The sequence below is a fragment of the Castor canadensis genome, chromosome 14 (assembly GCF_047511655.1).
Source record: "Castor canadensis chromosome 14, mCasCan1.hap1v2, whole genome shotgun sequence".
In the NCBI taxonomy this organism is placed as follows: domain Eukaryota; kingdom Metazoa; phylum Chordata; class Mammalia; order Rodentia; family Castoridae; genus Castor; species Castor canadensis.
In genome coordinates this window covers 31,506,566-31,531,974 of record NC_133399.1, presented here as the reverse complement: position 1 = coordinate 31,531,974, position 25,409 = coordinate 31,506,566, and the positions used below count along the sequence as shown (strand labels likewise).

The following is a 25,409-nucleotide window of genomic DNA, read 5'->3' as shown; positions in this document are numbered from 1 at the left end:
TTTTGCTGCTCCTGTATCACACTTGTTCACCTTCAGAACCCTGAAGACCAAAATGTTGACCCCAGTCTAATGGAAGGGGTTTTGCTCTGCAGTCTTCCTTCAACATGTGTCTTTCCCTGTGAGTAGGGTATCAGGTTGGCAAACCCAGCCTCATTTCACATTTGGAGCAAGAAGAGGAACTGAGGACAGAGGAGAGAGGCATTCACCAAGGCACTGGTTCAGGTGAGTGAGTGGGAGGCAAATAAGTGTTTTGAGTGTCATCTCTAGTTAGTGATTGGAATGGGTACATATCCTATTTCTATTTAAAAAAAACCAAAAACCTAAAGCTCATTAATATATCAGAAAAAAGGTTTGTTTGGTTTATAAATCTGTAAACTCAGAAATAAGGGGCCATCATCCTGGTAAGGTCTTCCCCTAGCTGTACCATGACATAGCAGATGACATAATAGTGTGAGCAAATTTGAGAGGCAGTGATCTCTGGTGAGACAGGAGCAAGAGACCTAGGAAAAGCTAGTCTTAGTGTTTTTATAAAAGACCATTCTTTTTTTTGGTACATTTGTTGTACAGGGGGGGATTCATTGTGACAATTCTAAATAGGCTTACATTGTACATTGGTTAGATTGCTCTCACCATCTCTCGCTCTTGACCCCCTCCCACTCTGCTTAAAGCAATTGCTAAAGGTTTCATTGTTCTATTTCGTATATGAAGTCTATCATCCATACTCCCTCACCTTAATCTCCTTCAGTCACCCTTCCCCCTCCTACAAGTATTCCCCCCACACTGTACTTGTTTTACAATCCTGTCTTTCATAAAAGCACATTCTTAATGAAAACTAACTTATTCTATGAGACCAATGTTGGTCTCATCTGAAGGCAGCATCTCAAGGACCTAATTACCTCACAGCTCTTAAGGGTTGTACCACCTCAACATTACCACACTTAGAACCAAACATCTGATGCAAGCCTTGGGGGACATACAATCTCCAAACTCTAGTATGGCGATTTCATTAGGTAATTTCACCCAGGAAGTTTGAAAATGCTCTCTTTTATTGTCCTTTCATTCTCTCACTGATTCTTTGTTCTACTAGTTCCTTTACCTTTGAATGTGATGTTTACATATGGTGTTTTTTACTTACTCTTTGACACTTGACTTTCCTGATGATACTCTGTTGTTATCAACATCAATCTGAATCAACTGAGATTTTTGTCCTTTCACCATTGCTAAATACCTCACACAAGCACTTTTTGTTTACTAGTTAATATTAATTTGTATATAGTACTTTCATTATGGCATTTCCATACACATATATTTTGATCATTTTCACCCTATTCCTTTTTTACCCCCTTTCCCTTCTCTCCTTCCCCTTCTATCTGCCTAGTAGTTCCCTTTCTACTTTCATGTTCTGTTCCCCCCCCTAGATTCCATACATGAGAGAAAGCATGTGATACTTGTCTTTGCAGGATTGGCTTATTCATTCAACACAGTGATCTGAAGTTTCATACGTTTTTCTGCATACTACATAGTTACATTCAGTTGTATATATATGACACATTTTCTTTATCTGTTGTCTGTTGATGGCACATTGACTAATTCCATAATTTAGCTGTTGTGAATAGTGTTATGATAAATGTAGCTCTGCAGGTATCTCAATAGTAAGCTTTGCCTTTTATTTTTGGCAGTACTGGAGTTTGAACTCCAGGCCTCACATGAGTATGTACCCAGAAGTGGTTTAGCTGGATCATATGGTTGCTGTATTTTTAATTTTTGGAGGAACCTCCAAAACAATCATTTTGGTTATTTCCTTTTGCGTTGCCTTTTATTATGTATAGTTGGTATTTGCAAAGAAACCTGCCTGGTTTTGTTTCCAGAATCTTACCATTTTCTTTTTACATCAAGTTTATGTTTTTCTAATTTGTTTCAGATTGGGATAGTCCATCTAAAACCAAGTGGTCAATGCTTATGGATGATATTTTTGGAAAGAAAGCATCCAATGCTGTGACAGTGGTAAGATTTCCTTTAATAGATAAGCCTGGATCTTCCACATTAGAGGAGACTGGGGCAGCTAGAGTTGGAAAAACAGCTTACTTAGGAACCAGGCAACTGGCATCACCAAGAGGAATCTGTTCCAGAGATGAGGGTATAATTGTCCTTTGATGCTTGTGGGAAGCTGGTTCTTGGGCTCCCTATGGATACCAAAATCTGAGGGTGCTCAAGTTCCTTAAATACAGTGTTGTTTTGTATTATCTACATAAGACTTACACATATTTTCTGACATGCCTTAAAGTTTCTCCAGATTTCCTAAAATAACTTAATACAGTACAAGTGATTTATGAAATAAGCTGTCATACTGCATTTTCTAGGGAATAGTGACAAGGAAAAAATTGTGTAATGTTCAGTACAAATGCAGGTTTTTTCTTTGAATAATTTGGTTGGTTGAAAGGATGTGGAACCCACTGATACGGAGGACAGGCCTGGCACTTATGGTCATCCTGCAATAACCTTTTAAGTGCTAGGGTTACAAGGTGCTCAACCACATTTTCTCTTGGATAGAGCTCAAATGCGACAGGAACAATACATCTGTACTGCAGATTATAACATCTTGATACATAGTGATTTGCTTCTATTCATGTTAATGTATGCAGAAATAATTACTGAGAGAGAGTAGGTCTGTAGCTCCAGCTCAGTGGTAGAGTACTTGCTTAGCATGCATGAGGCCTTGGGTCAATCCCCTGCACCAAAAAAGAAAGAAAGAAGTGAATGTGGAAAATGCCAAGGTCACCTCTCCTCTCTTTACCAACAGGAAAGAACTCATCTTGGAGAGAAATCCACGGAATATGCCCACTTGTTTGAAGTCTTAAGCATGGGTGCTCATCTTACTCAGCCAATGGGAAAGCCCACTGGCAAGAGGCCCTATCATCGTCACAACTATGGGGTTGCTTTCAAGAATAGAACACACCTAACACAGCATATGAGCATGTATGATGGTAGAAAAATGCACGAATGTCACCAGTGCCAGAAAGCCTTCACAACAAGTGCTTCCCTTACCCGGCACCGTAGAATCCACACTGGAGAAAAGCCCTATGAGTGCAGTGACTGTGGGAAAGCCTTCAATGACTCCTCAGCCCTCAGGAGCCATGCGAGAACTCACCTTAAAGAAAAGCCCTTTGACTGCAGTCAGTGTGGAAATGCATTTCGGACACTCTCTGCCTTGAAGATACACATGAGAGTTCACACTGGTGAGAGACCATACAAGTGTGATGAGTGTGGCAAGGCCTATGGCAGGAGCTGCCACCTTATAGCTCACAAGCGGACACACACCGGAGAGAGACCCTATGAGTGCCAGGACTGTGGGAAAGCCTTCCAGCACCCCTCACATCTGAAGGAGCATGTCCGGAACCACACTGGGGAAAAACCCTATGAGTGCACACAGTGTGGCAAAGCCTTCAGGTGGAAGTCCAACTTCAATCTGCACAAGAAGAACCACATGGTGGAGAAAACCTATGAGTGCAAAGAATGCGGGAAATCCTTTGGTGATCTCTTGTCGCGGAGGAAACACATGAGGATTCACATTGTGAAGAAACCAGTTGAGTGTCGCCAGTGTGGGAAAACATTCCGAAATCAGTCCATCTTGAAGACGCACATGAACTCTCATACTGGAGAAAAACCATATGGATGTGATCTCTGTGGAAAAGCCTTCAGTGCAAGCTCCAACCTCACTGCACACAGGAAGATACACACTCAAGAGAGACGCTACGAATGTGCTGCCTGCGGGAAAGTCTTCAGTGATTACCTATCACGGAGGAGACACATGAGCATCCATCTTGTAAAAAAACGTGTGGAATGTCGACAGTGTGGAAAAGCCTTTCGGAACCAGTCCACCCTGAAGACTCACATGAGAAGTCACACGGGAGAGAAGCCATATGAGTGTGATCACTGTGGGAAAGCTTTCAGCATAGGGTCCAACCTTAATGTGCACAGGAGGATCCACACTGGAGAAAAGCCCTACGAGTGCCTTGCCTGTGGGAAAGCCTTCAGTGACCACTCATCGCTCAGGAGCCATGTGAAAACTCACCGGGGAGAGAAGCTCTTTGCACCCTCTGTGTGGAAAAGGCTCTAGTGAGTACAGAGGCCAAAAGGAAATCTGGTAGATGAGAAGAAGGTAGGAAGCATTTATCAGTTCTCCTCTTACTGTGCACAGAAGAATACATGGAGCTTAGGAACAATTCAATTTGTGCAAAAACTAAAAAACCTTGTTTCTTCTCTCTTAAAAGATTCCTGAGAATGTACACACTAGGGGGGGAATGTGTACCATGGTGTGGAGACATTGTGCATCAAGCTGTTAAGTGCACAGTAACTTAGGGAAAGAAATCTCATCTTGGAAACAACTTCAGCAATATATCCTATCGTGTGGGCACATTAGGGAGAATCTTTATCAATGCAGTGACAGGGAGTCTCCTGGTCTCTCACTTCATGAAAGAAACCACACTAAAGAGAAGAACCTTTAAAAGTAAGGAATGTGGCAAAGTCTATAAACATAGTGAGCCATCTGTCTGGTTTTTATGGCCTGCAAGCGAAGATGTTCCATTTTTAAAGAGGAAGCATATGTGCCAGAGACCTTACGTGGCCCTCAAAGCCTGAAATACTATTTTTGCCAGGAAGCGTTGCTGAATCTTGATCCACCGCAGTGATACTCAACTGGGGGCAGTTTTACTGTGTAGGGGACACCTGGCATTATCTGGAGATGTTTTGGCTTTTTGAATGGGAGGAGATACTATTGGCTGTAGCAAGAAGACATTAGGGATACAGCTAACTATCCTGTAATGCACAGGAGTCCCCCACATTAAAGAATTATGTGTCATTATTGCTGTGTTAAGAATAATCTGTTATGATTCAGCTATTGCCTATAGCAATTCCTCAGTTTTTGTGATTGTGTGTGCACTCTCACTAGGAGAAACTTCTTTTTAAAATGCCAAAAAACAGATCCAGCTGTTTGAGGAAGTTTGTGAGATCTTGCACTGCTGATGATCCCTCTTGGAAATGATTTCCATCATAGTCATCTTGCCATTGTCATAGGGAATCTCCATGGAGAGAAATCCTAATGATATTTTCCTGTGAATGTGGGATTGCATTTATCGGTCTTTCATTGTGAAATGCGCCTGGCTCATTCATTTCTCTTTACTTTTAAGTTTATGCTCCTGACCCTCAGGCCTCATCACACAAGGTTTGTATATAGTATTTTTGCTACAACTTCATTCGTGATATCTTAATTTTCTTTTGAATAACTTACTTGACCACAGGCATATTTAGAATTGTATTGTATCACAAACTGGATAAGGTGGGTATTTTTTAGACCTGTCTGTTACTGATACCTGATTCAAATGTACTGTGATCATAGCATGACATTTTCATCATGTGGATGTTTTGGTATGTTTGTGTTCTGTCCAGCCAAGAACAGCATAGACTTCTGGTTGTTTCTTCGGTGTTTGCTGTCAGCTTTTTCCATATGGAAAGAATCTAGGTTCTGTCAGATAAACAAGGTGTGCTGTTAAAAAAATATTTTACAGGTTTTCTTGCTACTACTACTGTTCATGTCCTATGTCCTGGCCATTGGCAAGTAAGCAGAGGCCACTGTGTGTGTTCCTGAGGAAAGCTCTTGTAAAGTGGTCCTTACCTGGGTTTTTCTCTTCACATTTTGTTTTTTCCTCTTCTCCCTACTTCTTCCTTGCAAGCACCTGGTGCTAAAAGATCCATTTTGTGACCATGAGGGTGAAAACACAGTCTAAGGAGCATACTGCAGAAAAGTCACAGTGATCCTGGCCTGTCCTGTGGCTTGAGTATTTGCACCAGTCCTGGATTTGTTACTTTCAGAATTCCTATTACATGGATTAAAAATAAAATTAGTTACTGGTATAAGCTTCTGTGAATATTTTGTTATTTTTCTGTTTGCTTTACTTACTGATCAGAAGAGGGTTCCTTACTCAGTGGATGATGTCTGAAACCTATACACCTGGTCGTTGGTGAGTTAATGATTGCTCCCAATACCTATTGATACAATGTGTGCACTTTAAAAAAAATAATTAATTTTTTATTTATTCATATGTGCATAGATTGATTGGGCCATTTCTCACCCCCACCTTCCACCCTCTCCCTTCCCCCGCAATCCCCGTTGCTTCCAGGCAGAACCTGTTCTTCCCTCTTCTCCAATTTTGTTGAAGAGCAGGCATAAGTAATAATAAGAAAGTCATAGCGTTTTTGCTAGTTTGAGATAACTATAACTTTACAGAGAGATTCCTAGCATTGCTTCCATGCGCATGTATATTAGAACCCGAATTGATTAATCTCTACCAGACCTCTTCACTACTTCCCGGTCACCTTCCCTTAGTGACCTCTGTTGTTTTAAGGTTACTATATCAGCTCCTGTACAGTGGGCACATCAAACACTTTCAAGTTTTGGGTTTCTTACCTTTCCCTATTCCTCCTGTATGTATTCTCCCCTTAGGGTGTGACCCACGTCCAATATTACTGCATTTGTTTTAGGTCTGAAGTCCGCATATAAGGGAGAACACAAGATTTTTGGCCTTCTGAACCTGGCTAACTTTGTTTAAGATGATATTCTCCAGTTCCATCCATTTACTTGAAAATGATAAAATTTCATTCTTCTTCATGGCTGAGTAAAATTCTATTGTGTATAAATACCAGATTTTCTTAATCCATTTGTCAGTAATGGGGCATCTTGGCCGTTTCCATATCTTGGCTATTGTGAATAGCGCTGTAATAAACATGGGTGTGCAGGTGCCTCTGGAGTTACTTGAGTCTCATTCCTTTGGGTATATCTGTAGGAGTGGGATTTCTGGATCACATGGCAGATCTGTGTTTAGTTTTTTAAGAAGCCTCCATATTGTTTTCCAGAGTGGTTGTACTAGCTTGTATTCCCACCAGTAGTGTAGGAGGGTTCCTTTTTCCCCACATACCAACATTTGGTGGTGGTGTTTTTGATGATAGCTAAACTGATGGGTGAGGTGGAATCTTAGTGTGGTTTTTTGATTTGTGTTTCCTTTATGGCCAGAGATGGTGAGCATTTTTCATGTGTTTTTTGGCCATTTGGATTTCTTCTTTTGAAATAGTTGTGTTTAGTTCAGTTGCCCATTTCTTTATTTGTTCATTGATTTTGGGGGAGTTTAGTTTTTTGAGTTCCCTGTATGTTCTGGTTATCAGTCCTTTGTCTGATGTATAGCTGGCAAATATTTTCTCTCACTCTGTGGGTGGTCTCTTCAGTTTAGATACCATTTCTTTTGTTGTGCAGAAGCTTCTTTATTTTATTTAGTCCCAATTGTCCATCATTTCTCTTAGTTGCAGAGCTGCTGGGGTTCTGTTGAGGAAGTCCTTGCCTTATATCTATGGCTTCTAGAGAATTCCCTGCTCTTTTTTTGTACAGTTTCAGAGTTTCGGGTCTTATATTAAGGTGCTTGATTCGTGTTGAGTTGATACTACTACAGGGTGATAAACATGGATCTAGTTTCAGTTTTTTTGCAAGCAAATAACTACTTTTCCCAGCAACATTTGTTGAAGAGGATATCTGTTTTCTTTCCATCATATGTTTTTTGGTGCCTTTGTGAAAAATAAGGTGGGCATAGCTGAGTGGATTCATATCTGGATCCTCTATTCTGTTCCTCTGGTCTTCATATCTGTTTTTGTGCCCGTACCATGTTGTTTTTCATTGCTATTGCTTTGTAATATAGTTTGATGTTGGGTATTGTGATACCTCCAGCATTGCTCTTTTTGCTCAGTATTGCCTTGGCTGTTTGCAGTCTCTTGTGTTTCTAAATGAACTTTTGGGTAGATTTTCCAATCTCTGTGATGAATTTCATTGGGATTTTGATGGGAATTGCATTAAACATGTAGATTGCTTTTGGTAGTATAGCCGTTTTTACTATGTTGATTCTACCAATCCATGAACATGGGGGATCTCTCCACTTTCTGTAGTCTTCCTGAGTCTCTGTCTTTAGAGGTTTGTAGTTCTCCTTGTAGAGGTCATTCACATCCTTTGTTAAGTTTACTCCTAGGTATTTGATATTTTTGAAGCTGTTGTACATGGAATTGTTTTCATACATTCTCTCCCAATTTGTTCATTGTTGGTGTATAGAAAAGCTAATGATTTTTTGTAAGTTGATTTTCTATCCTGCCACATTGCTGAAGCTGTTTATGGTGTCTAGGAGTTTTTGGGTAGAGTTTTTTTTTTTTTGGCTCTTTGAGGTATAGAATCATGCCATCTGCAAATAGGGATATTTTGACAGTTTCTTTACCTATTTGTATTCCTTTTATTTCTTCTTCTTGCCTTATTGCTCTGGCTAGGAATTCCAGGACTATGTTGAATAGGAGTGGAGAGAGTAGAAATATGTGCACTTTGAATTACTATTGGCTGTAGGTTTTTAAGTTTTTAAAATTAAGTTCTAATTACACTTCAAGTCGTTTATATACTTAAACATTTGTTTGCCTGAATTGTTTATTGATAGAAGTGTGTAGATGTTACTGAGCTTACTATGGGGATACATACCCCATAAAGTCATCATAAAGTTAGAAATTGTTAGGTTGTACTGTTATTGAATCCAGTAGCTGTTTAATCTAATGATGGGATTAAGTACTGGTAAATCCATCATAAAGTTGAAATACCCAGTCACATCACCCTAAGTCAAGTATTGGTAACCACTTTTCACAAAAGCCCAAGAAAGGGAAAACTGTCAGCATCTCCATTTTGCACTTGGGGATTCTGAGGCAAGTGTTTAAATTACTTGTCTGAGGCTATCCTGTAGCAAGTGGTAGGACTTGGATTTGAATCTTGGTATCTGGCTACAAAGTCCAAGTCTTTTTTATGCCTGGCATTGTTTTGTGATGTTCAGGGTCTTGGCAGTCACTCAGGCTTCTTGGCCTGTTGATGTTTATATTCTCTTTGGGATTGGGGCACCCGATGAAATAAGTTTTGTGTATCAGATAGGGGCAAAGGCAATGGATGAAACATTAAGCATGGTAATGCTGAAAAGGAATGTGGACCTTAAGCAGAGGTATTGGGTGGGTAGGAAAGGGTAGGGAGGGAAAGCCTTCAATTTAGGGAGAAGCTTGAGCAGACATATATGGCAAACATGCTGTGATATAATCCATATTGACAGCCATGCAATAGCAGAGGGGCCAGTGTAATGAGCATAGCACTTTTTCCAAGTAGAAATATGTGTTTGATGAAGCAAGATTGATTATTCCTTATGTCTATGTATTTTGTTCTGTTTTTCTGTGCATGCAGTGTATAAGTGTATAGAAAGGGCAGACAATTCCTAATGTACAACATCTAGTCTGACTTCTAGATGTTAAAAAGGTTGCCAGTGATGACAAAAGTACAGTTAGTAAACTAACACATTAAGTACACTTTGTGTTAAAATTCATAGGAAAAACTATTCTTAAAAGCACTTAGGAAGGGAAATTGTTAAATCCCCTGGTAACATTACAGATGCATAAAACTGACCACTGGGTGGATAGAGATGGGAAGCGTTCTAGGCTAGATTGTAATTTTCAAATTATAGCATATATTAGGTGTGTGCAGTTCATTCAATGCTACTGTGTATATAATGGGAAACTTTAGTCCTTTTTGGGAACATCTAGTCTTTCTAGATGTTTAAAAGTGCATAATATATTAAAATAGAGGGCTAACTTAATGCTCTTTAAATATTTTTTGTGATTTGATAGGAATGGTTGCATTTTGGTAATGGAATTGTTAAACTTGATGTATTGGAATGTATGCTGACTATGGGGTGATGACAGGAGTGGGGTGGGCAAAGAAGATATGCGGAGGGTGCATTGCTTTGTACCCTTTAGATTGGTTCAGGTTGTCTAGCTATTCTATATGTATTTCAGTTAATATTGTTGGGTATTTTTGTAAACAAAAAGTTTGCCTGGTAGAAGATGACAAGGTCAGAGTTGTACCAGGGACCACCTAGTAGTCATGGGTATGTTGCATGAATGAACTGAAATTACTTTGCCTTCTATTCTCAGTGCAGTAGAAAGTTAATGGTGGGTTTTGCTTTCTTTATTTTTTTGAGTCAGGGCCTTGCAGTATTGCCCAAGTTCTTGAACTGTGTTTAAGTTACCTTCTTGTTTCAGGCCTCCTGAGAGCTTGGGACTACAGGCTGCTGGAGAGTGTTAAACAGAGTAGTGAAAACTTCCTTGCCTCTGTTTTCCAAAGAATCACATTGGCTTTTGGGTTGATGACTAAAAAGGAACCAGAGCACAAACAAAACCAGTTAGAAAGGATTCCTAGAAGTCAAGTTAGGCACAGTGATGGCCAGGTAATTGGTGGTCAGGGTGGTTAAAGAGTGAGTCACATTGATGAATAGAGCTGTGGTTTCATTGTCCCTTGAGACAGTCATCCTCTGTATTATCTCAATTTATTTTCCCTTTCTTCTGCTAGTTGTACAATTCATTGTTTCCATTTTTTTCTCAGTTAAGAAAAATGCTGCTGTAGGAAATCTTCTGGCACATTCATTTCTTCAGGAGTGAATTTCCAGGTCATGTCAGTAAAATGTCAGGGTCATTTTTCTGGTGATTGCATAATACTATCCTGTGTGTGTTTTGAAACAAATTTTATTGAAATGTAATACATACACAGGAAAGTACTCAATTTAAAAGTGCAGAGCCCAGTTAATTATTATTATATCATGTCAGGTCATGGAAAAATTAACCAGTATCCAACTATCCCCTTCTGGCCTTATCCAATTAAAAATCTCACTTAGTTTCCCCTAGAATTTAATCTTTTATAATAAATGGTATTTCTCTACAATTGCATCTTTGCAGTTTACATAGATGAAACCTAACTTTGTATTTTAATTTTGTAACCTCCTACTTCACTGAAGTCTTTTATTTATTTATTTTTTAATTTTTATTATTTTATTATTCATATGTGCATACAATGCTTGGGTCATTTCTCCCCCCTGCCCCCACCCCTTCCCTTACCACCCACTCCGTCCCCTCCCTCTCCCCCCCACCGCCTCGATATCCTGCAGAAACTATTTTGCCCTTATCTCTAACTTTGTTGAAGAGAGAGTATAAGCAATAATAGGAAGGAACAAGGGTTTTTGCTAGTTGAGATAAGGATACCTATACGGGGAGTTGACTCACATTAACTTCCTGTGCATGTGTGTTACCTTCTAGGTTAATTCTTTTTTATACAACCTTTTCTATAGTTCCTGGTCCCCTTTTCCTATTGGCCTCAGTTGCTTTTAAGGTATCTGCTTTAGTTTCTCTGCGTTAAGGGCAACAAATACTAGCTAATTTTTTAGGTGTCTTACCTATCCTCACCCCTCCCTTGTGTGCTCTCACTTCTATCATGTGCACAAAGTCCATTCCCCTTGTTGTGTTTGCCTTGATCTAATGTCCACATATGAGGGAGAACATACGATTTTTGGTCTTTTGGGCCAGGCTAACCTCACTCAGAATGATGTTCTCCAATTCCATCCATTTACCAGCGAATGATAACATTTCGTTCTTCTTCACGGCTGCATAAAATTCCATTGTTTATAGATACCACATTTTCTTAATCCATTCGTCAGTGGTGAGGCATCTTGGCTGTTTCCATCACTTGGCTATTGTGAATAGTGCCGCGATAAACATGGGTGTGCAGGTGCCTCTGGAGTAACCTGTGTCACAGCCTTTTGGGTATATCCCCAAGAGTGGTATTGCTGGATCAAATGGTAGGTCAATGTCTAACTTTTTAAGTAGCCTCCAAATTTTTTTCCAGAGTGGTTGTATTAGTTTACATTCCCACCAACAGTGTAAGAGGGTTCCTTTTTCGCTGCATCCTCGCCAGGTGTTGCTGATGATGGCCATTCTAACAGGGGTGAGGTGGAATCTTAGCATGGTTTTAATATCCATTTCCTTTATTGCTAGAGATGGTGAGCATTTTTTCATGTGTTTTTTGGCCATTGAATTTCTTCTTTTGAGAAATTTCTGTTTAGTTTTCTTGCCCATTTCTTTATTGGTTCATTAATTTTGGGAAAATTTAGTTTTTTAAGTTCCCTGTATATTCTGGTTATCAGTCCTTTGTCTGATGTGTAGATGGCAAATATTGTCTCCCACTCTGTGGGTGTTCTCTTCGGTTTAGAGACCATTTCTTTTGATGAACAGAAGCTTTTTAGTTTTATGAGGTCCCATTTATCTATGCTATCTCTTAGTTGCTGTGCTGCTGGGGTTTCATTGAGAAAGTTCTTACCTATACCTACTAACTCCAGAGTATTTCCTACTCTTTCCTGTATCAGCTTTAGAGTTTGTGGTCTGATATTAAGATCCTTGATCCATTTTGAGTTAATATTGGTATAGGGTGATATATATGGATGTAGTTTCAGTGTTTTGAAGACTGCTAACCAGTTTTCCCAGCAGTTTTTGTTGAATAGGCTGTCTTTTCTCCATCATATATATTTAGCTGCTTTGTCAAAGACAGGTTGGTTATAGTTGTGTGGCTTCATATCTGGATCCTCTATTCTGTTCCACTGGTCTTCATGTCTGTTTTTGTGCCAGTACCATGCTGTTTTTATCATTATAGCTTTGTAATATAGTTTGAAGTCAGGTATTGTGATACCGCCAGCATTGTTCATTTGACTGAGTATTGCCTTGGCTATTCGTGGTCTCTTGTATTTCCATATAAATTTCACAGTAGATTTTTCAATCTCTTTAATGAATGGCATTGGAATTTGGATGGGAATTGCATTAAACATGTAGATTATTTTTGGGAGTATAGACATTTTTACTATGTTGATTCTACCAATCCATGAGAATGGGAGATCTCTCCACTTTCTATAGTCTTCCTCAGTCTCTTTCTTCAGAAGGTTATAGTAGAGGTCGTTCACATCTTTTGTTAGGTTTACACCTAGGTATTTGATTTTTTTTGAGGCTATTGTAAATGGAATTGTTTTCATATATTCTTTTTCAGTTTGTTCATTATTAGTGTATAGAAATGCTAGTGATTTTTCTATGTTAATTTTATATCCTGCTACCTTGTTGTAGCTATTGATAATGTCTAGAAGCTTCTGAGTAGAGTTTTTTGGGTCTTTTAGGTATAGGATCATATCGTCTGCAAATAAGGATATTTTGACAGTTTCTTTACCTATTTGTATTCCTTTTATTCCTTCTTCTTGCCTAATTGCTCTGCCTAGGAATTCCAGTACTATGTTGAATAGGAGTGGAGATAGTGGCCATCCTTGTCTCTTTCCTGATTTTAGAGGGAATGGTTTCTCTTTTTCTCCATGAAGTATAATGCTTGCTGTAGGTTTGTCATATATAGCTTTTATAATGTTGAGGTACTTTCCTTCTATTCCTAGTTTTCTTAGAACTTTTATCTTGAAATGGTGTTGGATCTTATCAAAGGCTTTTTCTGCATCTATTGAGATGATCAAGTGGTTTATGTCTTTGCTTCTGTTAATGTGGTATATTACGTTTATTGATTTTCATATGTTGAACCACCCCTGCATTCCTGGGATAAAGCCTCCTTGGTCATGGTGAATAATCTTTTTGATGTGTTGCTGAATTCGGTTTGCCATTATTTTGTTGAGGATTTTTGCATCAATTTTCATTAAGGAGATTGGCCTATAGTTCTCCTTTTTGGAGGTGTCTTTGCCTGGTTTTGGGATAAGTGTAATACAGGCTTCATAAAATGTGTTAGGCAGTTTTCCTTCCTTTTCTATTTTGCGGAACAGTTTAAGGTGGGTTGGTATCAGTTTTTCTTTAAAGGTCTGATAGAATTCAGCAGAGAATCCATCAGGTCCTGGAGTTTTCTTTTTGGGGAGACTCTTGATTGCTGCTTCAATTTCATTTTGTGTTATAGATCTATTCAGGTCATTAATTTCCTCTTGGTTCAGTTTTGGATGATCATATGTATCTAGAAATCTGTCCATTTCTTTAAGATTTTCAAATTTATTTGAATATAGGTTCTCGAAGTAGTCTCTGATGGTTTCCTGGACTTCCATGGTGTTTATTGTTATCTCCCCTTTTGCATTCCTGATTCTACAAATTTGGGTTTTTTTCTCCTCATTTTGTCAGGTTAGCCAGGAGTCTGTCAATCTTCTTTATTTTTTCAAGGAACCAACTTTTTGTTTTATTAATTCTTTGTATGGTTTTTTTGGTTTCTATTTCGTTGATTTCAGCTCTTATTTTTATATTATTTCTCCTTCTATTTGTTTTAGGATTTGCTTGTTCTTGTTTTTCTAGGGTTTTGAGATGTATCATTAGGTCATTGATTTGGGATCTTTCAGTGTTTTTAATATATGCACTCATGGCTATAAACTTTCCTCTCAGAACTACCTTTGCTGTGTCCCATAGGTTCTGGTAGATTGTGTTTTCATTTTCGTTGACTTCCAGGAACTTTTTAATTTCCTCTTTTATTTCATCAATGACCCATTGTTCATTAGGTCATGAGTTAATTAGTTTCCAGCTGTTTGCAAGTTTTTTGTCTTTACTTTTGTTGTTGAGTTCTAGTTTTATTACATTGTGATCAGATAGTATGCAGGGTATAATTTCTATTTCCTTATTTTTGCTGAGGCTTGCTTTGTGCCCTAAGATATGATCTGTTTTGGAGAAGGTTCCATGGGCTGCTGAGAAGAATGTATATTGTGTAGATGTTGGATGAAATGTTCTGTAGACGTCAAGTAGGCCCATTTGAACTATTGTGTAATTTAGATCTTGGATTTCTTTATTGATTTTTTGTTTGGATGACCTATCTATTAATGATAATGGGGTGTTAAAGTCTCCTACAACCACTGTGTTGGAGTTAATATATGCTTTTAAGTCTTTCAGGGTATGTTTGATGAAATTGTGTGCGTTCACATTAGGTGCATATAGGTTGGTAATTATTATTTCCTTTTGGTGTATTTCTCCTTTTATTAGTATGGAATGTCCTTCTTTATGTCATTTGATTAATGTAGGTTTGAAGTCTACTTTGTCAGAGATAAGTATTGCTACTCCTGCCTGTTTTCGGGGGCCGTTGGCTTGGTAAATGTTCTTACAGCCTTTCATCCTAAGCCTATGCTTATTTCTGTCGGTGAGATGGGTCTCCTGTAAGCAACAAATTATTGGATCTTCCTTTTTAATACATTTCATCAGGCGGTGCCTTTTGATGGGTGAATTAAGTCCGTTACCATTAAGTGTTATTACTGATAGGTATGTGGTGATTCCTGTCATTTAGTTGTCTTAGTTGTTTTAAGGTTCGGTTGTGTGTACCTAAGTTGAGGTTACTCTCTACTGTCTTGCTTTTTCTTTTCCTGTGCTTTGGTGCTGCCTGTCCTTTCATAGTTATGTTGGGTTTCACTTTCTTTGTGCAGAATCCCTTGAAGAATCTTTTGTAGTGGTGGCTTTGTGGTCACGTATTGTTTTAATTTCTGCTTGTCATGGAAGACTTTTATTGCTCCATCTATTTTGAATGATAGTTTTACTGGGTAGAGTATCCTGGGGTTGAAGTTATTTTCATTCAGTGCCCAGAAGATGTTTAATGTTTCTGTTGAGAAGTCTGCTGTGATTTTGATGGGTTTCCCTCTGTATGTTATTTGTTTTTTTCCTCTTATAGCCTTCAATATTCTTTCCCTAGTTTCTGAACTTGTTTTAATGATGATATGTCGTGGGGTAGTTCTGTTTTGATCTGGTCTGTTTGGTGTCCTGGAGGCCTTTTGCATCTGTATGGGACTATCTTTCTCTAGATTTGGGAAATTTTCTGTTATTATTTTGTTGAATATATTGCGCATTCCCTTTGCTTGCACCTCTTCTCCTTCTTCGATGCCCTTGATTCTCAAGTTTGGTCTTTTGATGGAGTCGGTGATTTCTTGCATTTTCTTTTCACGGGTCTTGAGTTGTTTAATTAATAGTTCTTCAGTTTTTCCTTCAGGAGCGTTCCTGCTCCTGATTGCTGGCATGTGCTGCTGCTCCTAGTAGTCGGCGTGTCTGTTTACAGCTCACGTGGGAGGTGGGCCTTCCCCTCTCCTGTGAAGTTTTCCTCCCTCCACCACTCTCACAAGGTTTCCTGCTCCTGGTTGCTGGGCACATGCCCCCGCTCCCGCCGGAGCCTCTCCGGCCAAGCCTGGCTTGTTTATTTACAGTTCCGGGAAGAATTCCCCTCTCCTCCTCTTCAGAGCTCAGGGTGCCCCACCCTCTTTGCCACATGCCTTTATTGTTCTTATTGCTTATTACTCAGTTTCTCTTTTTTCCCCAGGTGGGGTTCGGTCTGTCCAGGGGGCTATGCTGATCTGGCCCAGGGTTGTCTGTGAAAGTACCGCATACCGCTTAGCTCACCTTGTCCGAGTCTTCCCAAGCTGTCTGGTTGTGGATGTCTGGCGGCCTGGGGGCCCTCCTGGTTTCTCCGTTTAACGTGAACTTGCGCAGGCTGGAGGTGTGGAGGGGCCAAAGTTTTCCCTCTTCTCAGTGGCCTTGCCTGCAAGGTGTGTCACCAGCATTTCTCCAAGGTTTCACTCTAGGAGGAACGCTTTCTGCTTCCTCCCTGTAGCTGCCATCTTGGAATCCTGAAGTCTTTTATTTTTTTAGTTGGTTTTATCATTGTTTTTCTGGATTTTCCACATGTAGTGCTTGGTGACTTTAGAGACCTTTATTCATTTACCTGTTCATTGGCCTGTACTTGTCTTTATTTTTTGGTATTTCATGTTCAAGATTGAAGCTAGGGCCTTGTGCATGCTAAGCATGTGTTCTGCCATGACAACAGTTTTTTCGGCTTTCTCCCATTCCAAATTTATGTTTTTAAACTTTCTTAGTCTAACACTTGGTTTCATGTCTTCTTCCTGTATTGAGCCTTGTTCCTCACATGAGTTAACACACTGGTATCACACAATGCTTAATATTTTTGTCCTGGGGACATGGCATGGGATTTGGAGTAGAGTGGCTAAGAAGACAGATGAACCCTTGTCACCCTTGAGTTACATTTGAGCAGCTTTACCTGGAAAAGATCTATGTATTGTGCTTTCTGGTTTGTAAAATGGTTTGGGGGACTGCCAAGTGTTTTTCTGAGCCTGGGTTTAGATTTCTTAGACTAGAAATTCTGCAGTCCTTTTGATGCTTGATTGTTTCTTATGTTATATGTGTTTCTTTTTTTATTTGTTTCCTTTCCTTTATTTTTGAGACAGGCTCTTGCTTGTACAGCCCAGGCTCTATTGGAACTCTCCTGTCCTCCACTTCAACCTTCCAAGTATTGGGATTAGGCTTTGTACCAACATCTGGTTATGTTTCTTTTTCTTTTTTGGGGGTAAATCTGGGGCTTGAACTCAGGTCATGGTGCTTCCAAAGCAGACACTTTACTACTTGAGCTATAACATCAGTCCATTTTGCTCTTCTTATTTTGCAGATGGGAGTCTCAAGAATTACTTGTTTGGGCTGGCCTCAAACCTTGATCCTCCCAATCTTACCCTCCTAAGTAGCTAGGATTGGCCCAGCTTGGTTATGTGTTCCTTGAGAAAGTCAAGAGTAGTTAATTTCGTAGCAGAGTATTTTAGAGACCTCATTATAATGTACAACACATTTGCATCATTTATTTAAACAACTATTTTTGTCAACTACATTAAATGCCACGTGTGTTATTTAAATTCTCACATATTCTGGAAATTAGCTGGTTAATTCCATTAACTATATACAGCTGATCCTCTGAATCTGTAAATTCTACATCTTCATTTTCTGTCAACCACATGGAAAATATTGAAAAGTATTGCTGACATGTTCTATGCAGTTAAATCTACTATGGTTGTATCTGTACTGGAAGTGCAGTTTTTCTTTGTTATTTTCTTCCCTAAACAATACAGAATAACAGCTCTTTAGGTGGCATTTACATTGTGCTACATTGTATGACTCAAAATGCATAGGAGCGTGTGCACAGGATATATGCAAATACTGACATTTTATATAAGGAGCTTGAGCATCTGGATTTTGAGTTTTACAGGGGCTTCTGGCACTAATCTGCCTGCTCATCCTGGGAGGTGACTGCATTGTGTACTTTTTCGAGATATTGTTGGCACTTGCTGTGCCATAGTATACACAGTGAGTCATATTCACTTGAACCTACATTAAGCTTTTGGAATCAGAGTACAAGCACATGTATGGCACTATGATAAACACTTGAAAAGTGATGTTAAAAAAATTTATCTTAAAAAAATATATGTGATTGGTTGTTAAACTTGTGCTAGGTGTGATGCACAATCATTTGTAGCTGCTTTCCTTTTCATCAAACAGTTATCACAGGAATCCTTGAGACAGCGCTGTAGATTTCAGGCTCCCACTATCTTAGAAGAGAGGAGGGAAATAAGCAGATTGGGAAAACATTTAGGAATCAAGCATTTTTTCCTGCTATGACAGCAATTCCAGCTTGCTCTGATACACACTTTATTACTGTATTTGTTTGATTCTTGCTGCAAGAATTGCAAAGTGCTTACTTACTCATGTTAAAATTTAACAGTTATCTTAATGCTTGTTTTCAAGGACAGTTGAATGTGTGCTTTTCTTCTCCGTTCTCCCACCCCCCAGTAATGTGGCTGGAACCCAGCATCTGGACATACTAGGCAAGTGCTCTACCATCAAACTATACACCCAGCCCAGACTTCACATCTATCTGGTTTGACCTCCAAAATCTCAGTATCTTACCCACAAAATTTACCTTCATTTTAAGTACATGATGTACACTGTTTGTCTCTAGCCAACTGCTAACTTTTCTGATTTTTAAACCAATCCAGTTACTTCTTCAGAGTCTAAATAAATAAACCTGTTTCCCAAAGAGAAGTGCTGATTTTGGGCTTTGACTATAACCTCAGCTTATGTTTGTGATCAGTTTTTAATAGTTCTCTTTACTTCACCTAAGAAGATGATAGACTTGAGCTCTTTCCATGGATTAGCTAGTCATCTTCCCAGCCCCCTGCAAGATGGTCATTTATCTTCTACAGAGAAAGAGATAGGTGAAAAGAGCAAGAGCCAAGTCACAAGCTGTAAACTGGGATGAGATCATTAAGTGATCACGTGGACAGTCAGCCTTCACTTTCTTCTGATTCCTACCATATTTGTGCATCTGACAGGTCACTGGGCTCAGTGTATGATGGGAAGGTGTATGGTCATGGGCTTGTAAGTCTTCCATTTGGTTTCCTGGAGTCCCTATACCCTTCCTTTCCATTCAATCTTCCACACAGTTCTTTGTGTGATTGGGGGAATTGCACTTCCCTGAATGAGATTGCTGAATGTTCAGTGTGTCTTGGTGAAAAGTTTTCCTAGGCTCATTAGTGAAGAAATAGCAGTCATTTACTGGTTCTTGCCTAGGATTGCAGAAAAGGATGTATACCCAGGAGGCAGGGCCTGTAGATAAGAGAATGCTTTCTCTCAATGTTGAGTAAAATGGAATCATTTCTTTAATTAGGCGCCTTGGGAATCCAGTACAATTGCTCCCTCTGTGTCCAGTTCTTCCAGCACATTAGTTGTCTGGGAGTAGAAAGTAGTGAATCCCCATTGATACTAAAGTGGCTCAGCATTCTTGCATCTCATTGCACTTTTCCTCCCAATTCTCAGGACACTAAAAGTACCTCAAAGTCTCTCTGGAGGAGACCTCTGATCACACACTAATTCAGTCTTACTCTGGTTTTTAATTCCTGAGACCTCTCCAGCAGGACCCATTTCTGTCGTGTGTAACTTGTGAGTAACTTCCAATCCACTCAGGAATTTTTTCCCACTTTAAGGAACTTAACTATATTATATACATTGAATATCCATCAAGTTCTGTACACTTAGGTTTTGGGAAGAAAGAGATCAATAAACCATGGCCTGTTCTTAAGGAAAAGTCTAGGAAGAGAGATACAAACAATAAGGTAGCTATTAGAGGTAACCCAGGAGGCCCCAAAGGAAAGGATGTTGAATTTAGGGCAATCAAAGCTGCACAGAAGTGATGTAAGTAAAGTGTAAAAGGCTGATTAAGAGTGTCTAGCAGCAGAATTAAATAAGCATGCCAATCTTGTTCCAGGGACACAGGAAGAAAAAAGGATATGTCACATTCCATTCATAAGATTTGCCATTTAGCAAGGTGATTGATACTCTGAAGGAGTAGAATGAAGGTGACCTGTTTTAACTTTAGACTTATAACGCCTTTCCCCCCAACAACCATTACTTTAGGGTTGGTTGGTTGACAATTTGTATTGTGCTCAGCTGGAGAGAGAGTTCACTTGGCTGACATCTGCAGTGGGTTGCAAGGTTGGATGGCCAGGGCCCTTGCTCTCAACTCTAGGTCTTATCCACCAGCACTCTAAGCAAGTCCTGTGCACATTGTGGAGGTCACCAGAAGAATACACTTTCCACTGGTTTTCAGGCACCTGCTTGTGTCAGGTTTGCTTACAGCCCATTGGCCAGAGTAATCACATGGCGACCCTAAAGCGGAACAAAACTACATGGAAGCAGCAATCTTCCACAAGTCCAGTGTATTTCTATTGCAAGACAAAGATGAACAGCTTCATTGTGATACAATTGACTTATAGGAAGTTGCACATATACAATGTGGTTGGGTCTTTGTATATATCCATGAAACCATCACCACCATCATGATAGTACCCCAAAAGTTTTACCCAGGTATCTTTCTGGTTTCCCTGTTCTTCAGGCAACCAATGATTTTCTTTTGAGTAGGAGTGGATTATGCTTCTTCCAGTGACTTTTTTATTATTGAACAGCTCAAACCATGTTTTCCTGTAAAGAATCAAGGCCAATTTCCAATAAGTAGATTCCTTTTCCTGTTCCCCCTTCTCCCTTGTCCTCTAATCCTTTATCTTACTATCAGAGTGAGCCTTTGGAGCAGCCCTGTTTCCCCCTCTACTGGGAAATGTGGAGCTGCAGAAATCTGGGCCTGCAATTACCTGGTGTCCAGAGTTTGGAAACTACACATGGAAACTCCAGAGAATGTTGTAGAGATTGTAACGAAATAGTGCATAAGTGGAGGGAAAGCTCCTTAGTCCTTTAGGTGACAGAAGTAAAAACTTACAGACTCCTGGGATTAACTTCCTGCATTAGATATAAGAAGCACAGAAGCTCCTCCAAAGAAGAATGAAGGTCAGCAGAAAGGTATCTCTCCCTAAAGTTATTCACTTGCAGACAGAATTGGTAGGAAAAGATTGTCTTAAATATCAAACAGTGGAAATTTTCAGGGAACATTGACAGGTCAGTGATTTCTGTAGATATTTTGTGTTTGCTTCCCTTTTTAAAAAACAAAGATAATCAGTAGTACCTGCTTCATAAGGAGATGTGAGGATTAACTGAATTAACACATGTAAAGAGCATGAATTAAGGCTTTCCTACTGAGCATGAAACATAGATTCAATTTAGCAAATAATTTAGGGTCACCCACACAGTAGGCTTTTGAGATAAACACATATTCCAAGAATTTTGAGATCATTTGAAATGTTCATTTAGTTATCCAATCAGTGTGCTTTGGTGTTTCTTCTATTCCAAGTCCAAGGCTTTCAAGCAGAGGCATTCATTTATTATATTTTAATACATTTATAATATCATTGTACTGGGGTACATTGTGACATTTATTAAAGTTCTTACAATATATCATAGTTAAATTCACCCTGTCTGTTCTCCTTTAGCCCACCTCCCCCCATTCCTGGAAATTTCCACAGGTCTCATTTTTCCGTTTTTGATCATGAGTACATAATATTTCCACCAAATCAAAGACTTCACTGGAGACCAGTTTCTTAGATCCACTCTGTTTTGGGACTTAGGACAATCAGCATCTTCCCCTCAGTTTACTTTCCCTACAGTTCAATTTCCCTTGACTTTAGGTTCATGTTAGATCAGTGGTTCTCATAGGGGTGTGGGGTGAATTTTGCCCTTAAAAGATGTTTAGCAATGTCTAGAACCATTTTGGATTGTCATGGCTTAATGGGGGAGGGGACATTTGTTAGTGTTACCTAAGGAGTTGAGACCATCTAATCCGGTTAATTGTCTTACAAGTACATGACAGCTTGCACCAGAAAAATAATTATATGGCCCCAAATATAACAGTGCCAAGGTTCAGGACCCTGTGGTAGAGTAATAGTTTTTTGACCAGGATGAACAGCTACTTTTCTTGGCTCATAGGTTTGTTATCCTCTTGGCCCTACCTAATTCACTTCAGATCACCAGTACAAGAGGTTCCATAGAGTGGTTAGAAAATAAGACCTTATTGCACTGAATAAAGTCTTTTCTTCATTGGGAGCAGCTGGTTTATATCTCACACTGTGAACCTACTGGAGAAAGCTGCACCTTGGCAGAGTTTTCAGGGATGCAGGGTTTGCCAATAGATCTTATCGAGAAGATGGGGGCACAGGTAAATAATATGAATGCTGTGTTCATAAATATGTCCACAGCTTTCTGAGGAACTGTATTAGTGCTGATTTTTTTCATACTCAATCCAGCAGTCATTTACAAGTGAAGAATCTGAGGTTGTAAACATCCTAATGAATGGTAAAGTTAGGACTCAATCATTGAAATCTGTCTAAATCCAAATCCAGTGCTCACCAAGAGAACTCAGCAGTCTTCAAACCAACTCATGACAGGATTTAGTTTTGTGTTCACGGTTTAAAGACCTTTCCCTATGGAGCTGGACAGTTTCTAAAGTATGTTTTGAACTCTCGGTTCCTGGTGTAGGGGGTTCTAATCCTTAGAGTGTACATCATGGAAAGTTCTTTTCTGGACTCCACAGATTGGAATTCCAACATGCATTGCTAGGACTATTCAGAGGACTGAGCCTTGTACAGGGCATCTTACAGGACCTCCTGTGTTTTCTTGAGTCAAGACTGAGAATGCACTCAGCCACGTCCAGCCTACAGACTGATCAGCCCTTATTGGTCAGCTTTTCTAACTTTGTTCTGATAATGGATTCCCTCTTCCCTCAAGCCCATGTCACTCCACTGTGTGGCAGTGCAAGCTATTACAGTTAAAGGAAGAAAATTGTTAGGGCTAAAGGGAAAGTCCCTTACTGGCTCCTTGCAAGCTCTGAACCTTCATGTTGCCAATGTAGACCCTCATGGCCCCTATAGGTCTTATGATGGCTAATACTTATTGAATGTCCTGAGAGGCACGGTTTCGTGCTCTCTTGCATATGCCATATAATTGTAACTTTTCATTACCATTTTTAATACAAATGAGGAAATGAATGCACAGTGAAATTAAGTAACTTGGCCTAGATTGTACCATTAGCAAGTGATGAGAGATTTGAACCTAGAGTACTCTTAGCCATTGTGTTCTGTTGCCTCTCAAAATATAAGTGTCATGAGAACTGGACTGAAAGGGAGAGTGATTGTCAGGCCTCTGTAGAAACGAGACAGTTTTGAAGTTTTAAGTTGTGAGGAGCAGATACAAAGATTTAGGAAAGCCTGGCTAGGCAAGGATGCTAGCAAGCAGTTTGCTTTATACTTTTATTTCAGATCTATTGGATTATATAAATGGACAGTATCCCAAGCTTTTATTTTTTAAGCACTGCTGAGGATTAAACCCAGACCTTCAAGCAGCTAGGCAAATGTTCTATCTGCCCCAGTGTTCCTTCTGTTAAGGTAGATTTAACAATTGGTTCACTAAAGAAGTTTCTTACAAAAGTTCTTCAACAAAGATCAATAGCAATCACCTATCATCCAGTCACCTGTCTTATCTACCTATCCATCTATCTATCTATCTATCTATCTATCTATCTATCTATCTATCTATCTATCTATCTGTGTATCCTTGCAGTCTAGGTATGTTCAATACTCAGGGCCTCTTGCATTCTAGGAAAGCACTCTACCATTGAGCCATACCCCTAGCCCTAACAGCAACTACCAATGTAAGATTAAGTAAAATATTACAGGGAAAGAGATCAATTTGAGGTTTGTAAAAGCATCACCCTTTACAAAAAACAAAAGGGGAAAGCACAGTGTAGCAGGCGTGGTGCTAAAACAACTGAGTGATATAAGTGAGCCAATATTGTGTAAATGTTGTGGCTCTTGTCCTCTCTTCTTCCTTGCTGCATTTTCAAACTTGTTTTGTCTTCCCTTTGCTTGTCTTTATAACTGAAATAGTCTGTTTGCATGAGAAGTCTAGTTATTAGTTGGTCATCTTTCATTTTCCTTAGCAGGAAATTGATGAACTGTTTGAAGTTTATCTTCAATTCTAGAATACTATCTTTTAGTATTTCACAAGTAGTTCTTTTCTGTGTCTTTACAAAGGAATGTAAACACACCAATCATCAGCACTCTAGTTTCTGTTGTCTGTCTTGACTCATCTGTCTGAGACTAAACTCCTATGCTGAAAAATTCTCTTCAGAGCACTCTTCAAGTCCCTGTTCCTCAAGCTGTAGATGAAAGGGTTCAGCATAGGGGCAACCACTGTGTACATCACTGAGGCAATTGAACCCTCTCTAGAGTGGTTGGCTGTTTCAGAAGTGAGATAGACACCAAGGCCTGCACCATAGAACAAGGAGACAACCAAGAGGTGAGACCCACAGGTGGAAAACGCTTTGTTCTTACCCCCTGAAGATGAAATGCCCAATATGGAAATAATAATTCTAGAGTAAGAAAACAGAATCCCAGACAGGGGAATAATACCCAACAGGCCAGTTATACAATGTAGCAGGACATAATTAGCAAGGGGGTCTGAACAGGTGAGCTTGAGGATCTGAGCAAGTTCACAGAAGTAATGAGGGATTTCAGTTTGTTTGCAAAAGGACACCCTCAAAATCATCAAACTTTGTAGCAAAGAATAAATCAGGCAAATTAGCCAAGAAAGTAGAAGCAGAAGACCACAGAGGTGAGGGTTCATGATGACTGTGTAATGCAGGGGGTGACATATGGCCACAAACCGGTCATAGGCCATCACCGTCAGTAGCAAACTATCTAGTCCAGAGAAAACCATGAAAAAAAACATCTGAGTTATGCATCCTTCATATGTAATAGATTTGTTCTGTGCATTGTTGTTCACTAACATCATGGGGACTGTGGTGGAAGTGAAACAAATGTCCGTGAAGGATAGATTGGAGAGGAAGAAGTACATGGGTGTATGGAGGCGGGTGTCAGAGCTAATGGCCAGGATAATGAGTAGGTTTCCTACAACACAGACCAGGTACATAGATAGGAACAGCCAAAACAAGATAGGTTGCAGTTCATCTCTTGAAAATCCCAGAAGGATGAATTTTGCAATAGTCGTTTGGTTCCTTTGTTCCATGTAACTTGTGAAGATAAGCTGTAAAGAAGAAAGCATAGTTAAAAGAAGAATATACCATATATTTCAAATTTATTTGCTCATGAAACCTGTTGTTTTATCCTGGTGTTTTGGGGTTATATTTTGTAGCTGATCTTTGATTCCTTTGCTGCCACTACCATTATGTTGAATAATTTTTCTTCAAAATGAACATTCCA

At 39.4% G+C, this 25,409-nt stretch overlaps 2 protein-coding genes across 2 annotated transcripts in view; one reads left to right on the top strand and one right to left on the bottom strand.

The window, feature by feature from the left end:
- Nucleotides 1-4,861, top strand: part of LOC109701483 (uncharacterized) — a 28,076-nt gene extending 23,215 nt beyond the window's left edge. The window contains exons 6-8 of the mRNA XM_020187031.2: nt 127-222; nt 1,922-2,004; nt 2,801-4,861. Coding sequence (XP_020042620.2) covers nt 127-222; nt 1,922-2,004; nt 2,801-4,117 — 1,496 coding nt within the window. The 3' untranslated portion in view covers nt 4,118-4,861. The remainder of the gene's footprint in view (nt 1-126; nt 223-1,921; nt 2,005-2,800) is intronic.
- Nucleotides 4,862-24,273: 19,412 nt separating this feature from the next.
- LOC141416786 (olfactory receptor 7D4-like) lies at nt 24,274-25,402 on the bottom strand. Its single transcript, XM_074054205.1, has one exon. It carries the CDS (start codon nt 25,249-25,251, stop codon nt 24,274-24,276), a length of 978 nt encoding a protein of 325 aa, XP_073910306.1. The 5' UTR covers nt 25,252-25,402.
- Nucleotides 25,403-25,409: the final 7 nt, after the last annotated feature.

What these genes read in the sequence shown, in the direction of transcription:
- LOC141416786 (XM_074054205.1), bottom strand. Translation starts at nt 25,251, where the DNA reads ATGCTTTCTTCTTTACAGCTTATCTTCACAAGTTACATGGAACAAAGG.